General features: G+C 42.2%; 2 protein-coding genes across 2 annotated transcripts in view; both read right to left on the bottom strand.

Annotated features, from left to right (window-relative positions):
- Nucleotides 1-4,419: 4,419 nt before the first annotated feature.
- LOC118408570 (probable serine/threonine-protein kinase DDB_G0271682) lies at nucleotides 4,420-10,188 on the bottom strand. Its single transcript, XM_035809378.1, has 11 exons — nucleotides 9,598-10,188; nucleotides 9,014-9,126; nucleotides 8,536-8,691; nucleotides 8,200-8,276; nucleotides 7,857-8,036; nucleotides 7,347-7,644; nucleotides 7,088-7,233; nucleotides 6,934-6,983; nucleotides 6,568-6,723; nucleotides 6,170-6,249; nucleotides 4,420-5,200 (listed from the first exon to the last, which is right to left on the bottom strand). Exons 1-11 carry the CDS (start codon nucleotides 10,106-10,108, stop codon nucleotides 5,186-5,188), a joined length of 1,782 nt encoding a protein of 593 aa, XP_035665271.1. The 5' UTR covers nucleotides 10,109-10,188; the 3' UTR covers nucleotides 4,420-5,185.
- Nucleotides 10,117-10,269, bottom strand: part of LOC118408557 (leucine-rich repeat-containing protein 18-like) — a 1,435-nt gene continuing 1,282 nt past the window's right edge. The window contains exon 2 of the mRNA XM_035809365.1: nucleotides 10,117-10,149. Within this exon, the coding sequence (XP_035665258.1) occupies nucleotides 10,117-10,149 (33 nt within the window). The remainder of the gene's footprint in view (nucleotides 10,150-10,269) is intronic.

Here is a 10,269-nt window from a genome sequence, read left to right on the forward strand (position 1 = left end):
TCTTCACTTGACCTTTGAACTCCAGTGGGAGGTGGCGCCAGGTACAATGTACAAACATGCCTGCGCTGCTAAAAGCTGTAAACATGGTCAACTTGGGGTTTTAGATTTGAATTTTCTCATTCGTAATTCCATAGCTAATAATTAGAAACCGTTTAATTGATGAGAAGATAACAATACGATGGTCTAATGCGGTGAAGCTATAGTTATCATTACTGAGTAGATGACTGAAATGTGATCCTAACACTGACACAGTAGTGACCCCGACACTAGCCTCGAGATCCGCAGGCACGTGGCACACACCGTGACTGTGGAGCAACCACGTGACTTTGCTGTTTGGTTAAATAATCGTCCGTTCATTGCATCGGAATACCAAACAAAGTAATACATTTTACAGTAGCATCGATGATCTAATCCGTTTGATATGACAAATGTGACAAATGTAAAATATGTTAGAGCATAGCTATTGTTAGGGAAAGTTCGGAAAAACTTTCCTAATGGAATTCTAATTTTAAACAAAGCTAAAAGAAGGCTCATTTTTCTTCTTTGTTATTTCAATTGTTCAGGATCAAAGCATGGGGTTGTAGCTGATCAGGGCCCTACCATAAGCCCATATGATCATAATATTTATTTGATGATTAAAAAGAGCTTGTAAACCCAGGAGGAGGGGACCCAGTACGGTGAGGAAACGATCGTTCGAGGTGGAGGATTTTACCCATATTCTCCAAGCAGAGGTTGGGTCACGGGGATAGCAATGGCCGGGATTTTACCGGCTCGCTGTCCTCAAAATCCCAGCCACTACTACCTCCGCGACCCAACGTCTGCTTGGAGAATACCGTATCCATATTTGTTCTTTAAACGCCAGTGAGAGGTGGCACCAGGTACAATGTACAAAGATAACGGCCCTACCCTGCCAAAATGGCACACACGTCACACTAGGGGTTTTAGACGTGACTTGTTCAACGTTGATGTTAGTTAGTAATGACGAGCTTTTTGATAATACGTAACATCAAGACTTGAGGACTGAATGCGGTAAAACGTAAATTTGTATTCCCAATGACAAGTCGCATCTTATGGCATGTTCGTTACAAACACTGATACTTGAATCCCCCAATACTAGCCTCCGGCCACTCAGTCACGTTGCGTACAACGTGACTATGGGATCGTCACGGAACTTTTAATTTGTTTACGTTAATCTTTTCCTGTATCAGAACAGATTTATTACAATATTCAACACAGATCTGTTTTCGATTATCCTAATCAGTCTAGGGCAAAAGCTTTGTCCACCACTAACTTGCACATCGGAATAGTTGGTTTCCCAGATGATAATTGTCAAAAACACGAAAACATGCATGTAACATAATTTTCTGTTTGTTTGTTTGTTTGTTTGTTTAAGCCTTTCATGAATTAAGATAATTATGAATTAAGTATTCAACCATTCTGTATAAAAGTGTAGAGTTTGCACAGAAAACTTAACCTCAATTTCTAGGTCTATTTCTAAGGTGAGTTACTCAAACTTACACCAAAACAAGGTAACGATTACTCACTGTTTTAACACTTGGGTGGTGCAAATTAGGGTGGAACCTTGTTCTTGGGTTGTTCTTCCCCTCTCAGTAACTTTACACACTGTTCTCTCCACGTAGACGTGTTTGCCCAGCGCATGCGCCTTGCCCTAAAAGTAGAATTTCCCCTCATGTCACGTGAGGTATGAGAGCGTGGGTAGGCAGCCTTTCTGCCTTTTGCGCGATGATTCAACTTAACTTTTTAACACCTGCCGGAGTGAAACATATGACCTTGTTTGACCACAAAAGGAGAAATATAACCATTGTAGTGATGATTGATGGATATTTCTTCTCTGAACCGATCAAAAACAAACATATAGATGGATATCAGCTCACCTGTTGTCCTTACGTGTCACTGCTGACCTCTGAACCCTAGGAGGGTGTTTACCACGTACGGTGTGGACTTAACGAACGTGTGAGGTGGTAAGGTGAAGATTGGGCCATTGTGCATTTGATGCAGGGGGGGTCGCAGTATTTTTTGATAATTTTGCAGCACAAGGGATGAAGTATCGGCACCTGGCAGGAAAACTTTAATAGTTACTTGACAATTTACTTGGTAGGTTGTTTTTATTTTTTATTCATTAGAACACCGAATACGACGATTATATGTTTAGAGGGCCCATCATATATCTCTATAACGCTATCAATGACTTTAGCCTAAATAGTGTCTGATCTTACAAATCCTATGAACTCCGAGAGGATGTGGACTTTACGAGCATGTGATGTGAGCAAGAAAAAAAGTTCACTTTACGTTTGATGGGAGGAGGATCAACAATTATTCATTTTTTAACAAGAGAGATGCGGTATCGGTACCTGGCGAAAAAGTACGTAGCTATTTGGATAATGGTTTGTCGATATCTAACAGTTACTTGACAAAGAAGGACAGATGTAGTTTGGTAGGGGCAAGACAAATAGTAGTAAGACAAATAAACAGAATTTTTCCAACTGTTCTTCTCGTCAAAACTTTGTCAGCGGTTAATTAGGCAGCTTGTCGTCCGCAAAAATCAATAAATTCCTAAAATAGAGTCACCTGTTTTGCCCACGTGTCTATACCCACCTTATGAACTCCACAGCGGTGTTTACCAGGTACGGTGTTGACTCAGGTAAATATTGAGGTGACCTTACGGCCGTACGTGAGGTTAACATCTTATGCTTGTTGGAGGCATGTAATTTTGCAACATTTCAACAGTTTTGTTGCTACAAACGGAATGTTAGTTATTTCTAAGAAATGTTAACCTTTTGAATTGCTTTTAGATATAATAAATGACACTATGAACAAAAATACCATATTAGATAGTAAAGTAGTGTATTAGTTCACCCTTCGTGCCCATACAACTGCACTTCTTGTCAGCCATTTGCCACCGGTTAGTTTGTCAGCCACACAGTTTTACGTCCTTTACAGCCAGAAAAATCAATAAATGCCTTCTAATTATCGTCACTATGTGCCCGTATTGACCTTATGAACTCCTTATATTAATGGTGTTTACCAGGTGCGGTGTTGACTCAGGTAAATATTGAGAAGACCTTACGGCCGAGCGTGAGGTTAGCAACTTAAACAAGCGGCACATTCCATGTCTCGGGGGAGGAGTGCTTGGGCCGATAAGAGCTTCGTGTATCGGGCCAAGTTTATAACGTAGGAGAATCTTTGTTGAGAAATTGAAGCAAATGTCATGTGAAGCAAATAATTGTGCTTGTGCAGAGGTATAGATAAGAGCTCTGTGTGTCGTGCAATGAGATACAACAATCCTCATCTCGGAAATAAATAGTTCCTGTTGTAATTTTGATGGCAGTTCTCGCTCACCAACCCTGCAGTACCGACGCTTCTCGTTAGGATGACGAACTGCCGAGCACACCGCAGGTTGCGGGCAGAGGTCAACTCACTGTTGAGTTTTCCGTACTGATCCATTTACTTATTGGCTCGCTGTTGAGTTCTCCTTACTGACCCATGTACTTATCGGCTCACTGTTGAGTTCTCCTTACTGACCCATGTACTTATCGGCTCACTGTTGAGTTCTCCTTACTGACCCATGTACTTATCGGCTCACTGTTGAGTTCTCCTTACTGACCCATGTACTTATCGGCTAACTGTTGAGTTCTCCGAACTGACCCATGTACTTATCGGCTCACTGTTGAGTTCTCCTTACTGACCCATGTACTTATCGGCTCACTGTTGAGTTCTCCTTACTGACCCATGTACTTATCGGCTAACTGTTGAGTTCTCCGAACTGACCCATGTACTTATCGGCTCACTGTTGAGTTCTCCATACTGACCCATGTACTTATCGGCTCACTGTTGAGTTCTCCTTACGCCAGGTACGCTGTGTCCGACTGGGGTATTTCAGTCTGATACGAACAGCTCTGAACATTATCTACAAGTAGCCTGACATTCCAGTTATTCTTCCTGGGTCTATACAATGTCATGCAATGCATTTGAACATCACTAAACGGAAAAGTCGACGTAACAGAAAAAGCATGTTCCGTAAGATATGAAAGTTACATACATAACTTGAATACAGAAACGATAGAAATCAAAGTTCATTCAATGGACACACGCGTTCGTACAGCTTCTGTTTTGTTCATGAAAGGCAGCACATTTGTTATACCAGGAACATCATAATATAAAACTGAAAGACTGACATAGCCTGATAAGAAGTTTGTTTCTAACCTTCTCGTAAAGCAGTAGATGTAAGGGGGTTAGTAGAACAGACCTATCACTACCACAGCTGGTCTCACAAATCGTGTACAAAACTGCTGTGTCACGTCTTGAGGCGGTTGACTGGTTATGACATACTGGCAAAGTTTACCTGTTTCAGTTGTAGCATCGAGCCTCACAGTGAAGGGTTACATACTTGGTCATACATACCGTTTTTACACAATTTTATTTCACTGCATCACAAGATTGAGAAGCAAAATATGTGTAAATATTTCTCAAAAGCACATTACTGTAAGTACCATTAGACGTGTATCAAGTAGCAAAGACTTAACATATTGCAAAAGTTAATAATTGTTACGATTTTAAGTAGTTAAGTTGGGATATGGTACAAATGATCTCAATTTGTTTCTTCAAACGTTTCTTTTTATTTGTGACTAGAAAATCATCTTAAGATTTTGCACCAGCCTTGCGATTTGTCTATCAAGGAATCTAGACGATAAAAACACATTCCCCATATAATATAATAGCGATATTGTCTTATTACTACACCAGCCCCCCAAAAACATTGATTGTAAAAAAAAGATGAAACCTCTGTTGCATTAACCATTTTTGCTCAGGAAAGCTATTACATCTTCAACCATTTAAGCATAATAACCAACTTTGATTTTATTACCTGATTCCAGGAATTTCAGACCCTGAACTATGCTGGTGCAATACCAATGTTGAATGAACAGAAAATAGATTGCTGGAAATGTTCAATTCGTTAAAGACTTTTTAACTTTAAACCAGTGTTGCCTTTTGGCCTGTCCTGGATCTTGATGCATTAGAAACTTCCTGTGTCCTTTGAACTACTCTGTGTGGCTGTATCAGCATTTTTCTCTGTAGATGTCTCCTGCTTGTTCCTTAGTCTACACTAAAACCTGACAAATCTGGTGTCGTTAAACGTCTCCTATCCATATATCAAGGTTTTGAATCAGTTCTTGCGAGCCTGTGAACAAGAGCAACAAACATGTCATCAGCATAGAAGATAGAATTCAACGTAACATTTCCATATAGAATGACATTGTGTGACAGACTTACATGCAGTTTAAATGGACAGATGGTATATATTTTACCAATCGGGTGCCTGGTATCCAGCCTGTTCTAGCTTCAGTTCACTCCTCTGTTTGCTTCCCTTGTCGGATTTGATGAGGGCTAATGTTTTAGCGGCTTGGATCTGGCCATTGGCGACCGGCTGACATGTTCTTTAGGCCACATATACAGCAAGTGAATCTTTATTAGCCCCGATTACACACAACCGATAATGGCCTTCCTACCGTCCCCCAACAATGGTGCGAGCGTTTCTGGAGATACTATGTAGGTCGGCTGGTGTTCGGCGCGGCCGACTGATATGCGGATGCGCCAGCCGAAGTTTTAAAAAAATTCAAAACACTCAGCTGTGAATCGGAGGTCTTGAATGGATTGGCTCCCATGGGTTGGGGGTAAGTTGCCAGTAATATGAAGTGTTTTGTCAAACTGCTCCTGACGTAAATGTACCACCAACCATGGCTATGTGTAACCGGGGGCTCTGTGGATGTAATGGTGGTTCATTCGTGTGTGTGAACACCGGGCCATAGAAATTGTTGAGATGAATTGTTTGGTAAACTTTCAAAATTGGTCTGGCATCCACCATTTTCGTAGCCTGGGTACCATACGGGTAGTAGTTCGCTCCTATGTTCGCTTCTGCAGAGAAGCGACTGTATATAGTGCATAATAAATGTCAGAGCCAGAAGCGACTGTATAGTATGTAAATAACGTCAGAGCGAGTATACTTTCCGGATGGTACCAAGGCTACCCTTTCCTAGTTTCGCATCGCTCCTGCGATTTCTTCCATAGCCAGATATCCAGCAGGCAAGTGAGCTGAGCTTAATTGAATATGGTGGACGTCAAGAGGCTACTTATCTTTGTTGTTATATACCTTCATCACGTCAATGATGGCCTGTAGAATGTCCTCTTTACTGGACCTGCTGGTCACGGCAAGGAGACGGTCTGCACACGCTGGAGATCAAAGGCATGAAATGTTTACACTCCCGAAAAGCGGGATTTACCACTAACAATAGATAGGTAATGATTGGTTTTGTCATTTGATGATGATTGAGTCAACGATTATCACACCTTTATGGGTAACCATTTCCAGACGTACATATTTGACTTACCTTGGGACATAACCTGTAATAGCTTAAATAACACTAGCGACAAATACATGCAGGAAATCTTTACCGGCGCTGTGTATCACCCAAGCAACCAATATCAAGATTCACGCGGCATATATCATAGCTAGTGTGAGTGCAGTAGATTGCATGAAGTATAGATTACCCTGGAATGTGGGCCTGTCCTCCGGGTTCTGGCTCCAGCATGTCTGCATCAGCTGACTGACTGTGGACACGTCAGGCAGGTCTGTAGGAACTAGGGTCAGGTCAGGTCGCTGTCCTGACGTCACCGCAAGTCTGATCAGGGCAGAGTTCATAGCATCTGCAGATATGATGATAAAGCAATGATACACTTAAAGAATTGGCAAATGCTTGGTAAGGCTTTCACTTGCACAAATATGAAATGTTACATTTGAGGATCACAAACTCGAAGATATTTAAAGTCTATTGAAAATTTACTAGAAGATTGGAATGCATTGACGTAAATTTAGACAAAGCAAATATCAGACAATATGGCATATCGTGAACTCACTTCCATATGGCTCTGCTCTCGTAATGATCTCCCAAAGCAGCACACCAAAACTGGAAACCAGAATACAGTATTTTAGGAATGTCTAGAAACTCAGAAAAAACTGATTTGTTTAATTTTGTTGTTTAAGTGATAGATAAAGGATTTTTGCCAGTACCTGTAGACATCGAACATTGGTGTTGGGACGAGGTTGATATCCAAGAAGTACTCCGGTGGCGCATGCGTGATGGTGCTTCCTTCCGGGCTGGTTTGAGTGACAACACGAGATCTCATCTTCCACTTGGACAGGCCAAAGTCTGAAATCTGAAATGGAACATTCACTTAAGTTTTCCATTATCTGTGCTTAAATGTAAAACCTACAATTCGCTTCACAAGTGACCAGGTGAACATTTGTCCCTTACAATGGTAATTGTTACCTTCACATGGAAGTCTCCATCCAGTAGCACGTTCTCTGCCTTCAGATCACAGTGGAGAATCTGTGGGTTCTGGCAGTGCAGGAAAGTCATCCCCAGGGAGATCTCGTGCGCCATTCTCCACCTCAGGGCCCAGGGCACGTCCACATCCCGCAGCAGCCCGGCCAGAGAGCCGTTCTCCATGTAGGGCATCACGATGGCGAAGTTTGGGTCCAGACAGACCCCCAGCAGACTGATGACGTGGGCCGAATTGCTGGCCAGCTTCAGTTTCCTTGCTTCAGAATACAGCACATCCTGCTCACTTGAGGTATAAAAACATGACAGAAATATGTTTTGTATTTGTTGTTTAAGTGTAGGTCATTTATTTGTGATACTAAAAACTACTTAACTATCATGTGTGCATGCGCAGATTGTATAACTAAAGATCACTAAACACTCATGTGTGCAGATTGTATAACGTTCGAGCTATCGGGATACTAGTTGTAGCGTGAATAAAAGACACCAAACCCTGACCTTCCTTCTATCTGACGCGTCAGCAGACATTTGACGGCGACGTCCTGCTTCCAGTCCAGATGTCGGGCTTTTTTCACGTAGGCGAACCCCCCACGGCCTAGAATGGACTGTTCCTCGAGTCGGTCAAAGTTTATGATGGGAAACTTCTGGTCAACCGTCACGCTGGGGTATTTCCTCGCGCTGGAAAATACATCATCAAAACTGATCTAGATGTGCAGGAATATTCTACTTTATATTAGCAAGAAGGAGTGGCTTTGTTTGGAACTGATTTGTTGTCAAATTGCCCTTGACTTGCTTTAGATATCAAACAGACTTCATCGTGTAGTATTGAATATTCTCATACCTGTTCTGCGGCCCATCTTTCTCTTGGCCATCAACTGAACCGACGGCTCCAGTTTCTTGGCCTCTACGGTCTGGGGTCTGAGGAAAAGTGGTGTTTTACTTGACAACTTAATGAAATTCACATATTCCTTTTCTTGGTTAACAAATTGTGGCTATATTAACGTAAATTATTGTCTTCATAGTGGTCATTTTAATATTTTCCCCAAAAGTAAAGACATCAAAGTTTACAGCTTCCCATAAAGTATTTGTATCCAAGACAATCATGATGTCAAAACAGCTGAACAATTACTGAAACGGCACTAGTCGAAGTCAAAATTCAATTATAAACATCACCCACCCTGGGGGTCGGTAAAAGCTGGTCCGCCAGCTGCTGAAAGTCCAGATCTCTGAGGTGCTGCTCCAGGGCGGAAAGTGTGGCCGCCTCACCTTCCTTCTCTCTCCACTGTACCAGGGTCTGGTACACCTGGTCAGGAACATCGTCTGGGGCGGAAGCCTGATGAAACAAATTATTGCGGATTATCATATGATAATGATTTATTCCAGTCAAGACCCAATACTGATACACCTGGCCATAAGTTGTGTCTGGAGCAGAAGCCTGACAAGCCAACGTGTCGCTAACTAACGTATGTAAATAAACTGAATCCAGTCCAATTCTTTTATTGTATTGAGATCCTATATCATTGAATTTGAGGGAGAAGAAAATACTTGAAGAAGATAAATGTCACGATTTCCTCAAAGACACATTTGTTGTATCGCCATTATGACTCAAGCATTGATTCTGATCTGTAAAGTTACATAAACAAAAATAATCTCACCTTAATGGCGTCCATCGCCCTGTTGCTGAGCCCAAGGCTCCGGGCGAGAGGCTTCCACTGGGTTTGGCTCATCCTCACGGACAGGCGGTTGAAGGCACGGAGAATTCTCTCATCTTAATTAAAGAACACATGTTTATTTCAGTGATTGTATATATGATATGATATGATATGATATGATATGGTATGATATGATACAGTATAATATAATGTAAGGCAATACTCATGACGAACACATGTATTCTTATTTGCAATGGGAATTTAAATCTGAATGTTTAAGCATTCAGCAAAGAAATTATTAAAGTTCAAATCCGTTCAAACTGATGAACCAACAACATATAACAAAGTTGTAAGGCGTTCAAGTGTGTGAAATTGAAACCTAGAAAAAACTAACAACATACCGAAATTTCAGAAAATGGCTGCTAGTACGGTCTGCGCGTGCGTAGCAACAACGCTTATATGTGGCGGACGTTTAGAAAATTTAAGTATCAGGTATAGCAGTGCTATTTATTGTGTATGCTGATATAGCGCAAAAAAACAACAACATCGGTAGCCATTCTCTTCTTTGAATGTTATTCATAACTAACCTTTCCGTGCCTCCTGTTTCAGGAAGGCCATGATGGCGCCGGTCCCTTGTTCACACACATCCTGTGGAGGGTATGTCAGGGGGTTTCCTGACACATCCAAGTCCCTCAGCTTGTCTGCTCGGTGAAGGGCGGTTAGGAGCCTGGTGATGTTGTTGTTCCTTATGTCCAGTTTCTCCATGGCAGGTAGCTCACACAGGACTTCTGGGAACGTGTCGAACTTGTTGTTCGGGAGTTGGACCACCCTTAGGTTGTGCAGGTGACTCATGGTGCTCGGCAGGGTTCTGAGGAGGTTATATTCCAATGACAAGAGCCACAGGTGTTGTAAGTTTCCCACCTCATCTGGGACCATGTCAAACTTGCGCCCGCCATTTTGTCCAGCGTACAGTTCCTCCAGTGTCTTCAGGTGCAGCACCTGTCTGGGGAACTCATCAAACTGACAGCCGGGGACACTGAGAGTCTTCAGCCTGGCGAGTCGTGTGACGTCATTGGGTAGACGTCTGATGGGGTTCATACCAACACTTAACACCTCAAGGTTAGGGAGCAAGCATACGCCTGAGGGTACCTCCGTCAGCTGATTACCATAAATGTACAGTTCTCTCACTTTCTGCAGCTTTTCCACACCAGGAGGGAAGGTGGAGAGATTATTGTTAAAGACACTTAACACCTCAAGGT

Source organism: Branchiostoma floridae, unplaced genomic scaffold, assembly GCF_000003815.2.
Source record: "Branchiostoma floridae strain S238N-H82 unplaced genomic scaffold, Bfl_VNyyK Sc7u5tJ_193, whole genome shotgun sequence".
NCBI lineage: Eukaryota > Metazoa > Chordata > Leptocardii > Amphioxiformes > Branchiostomatidae > Branchiostoma > Branchiostoma floridae.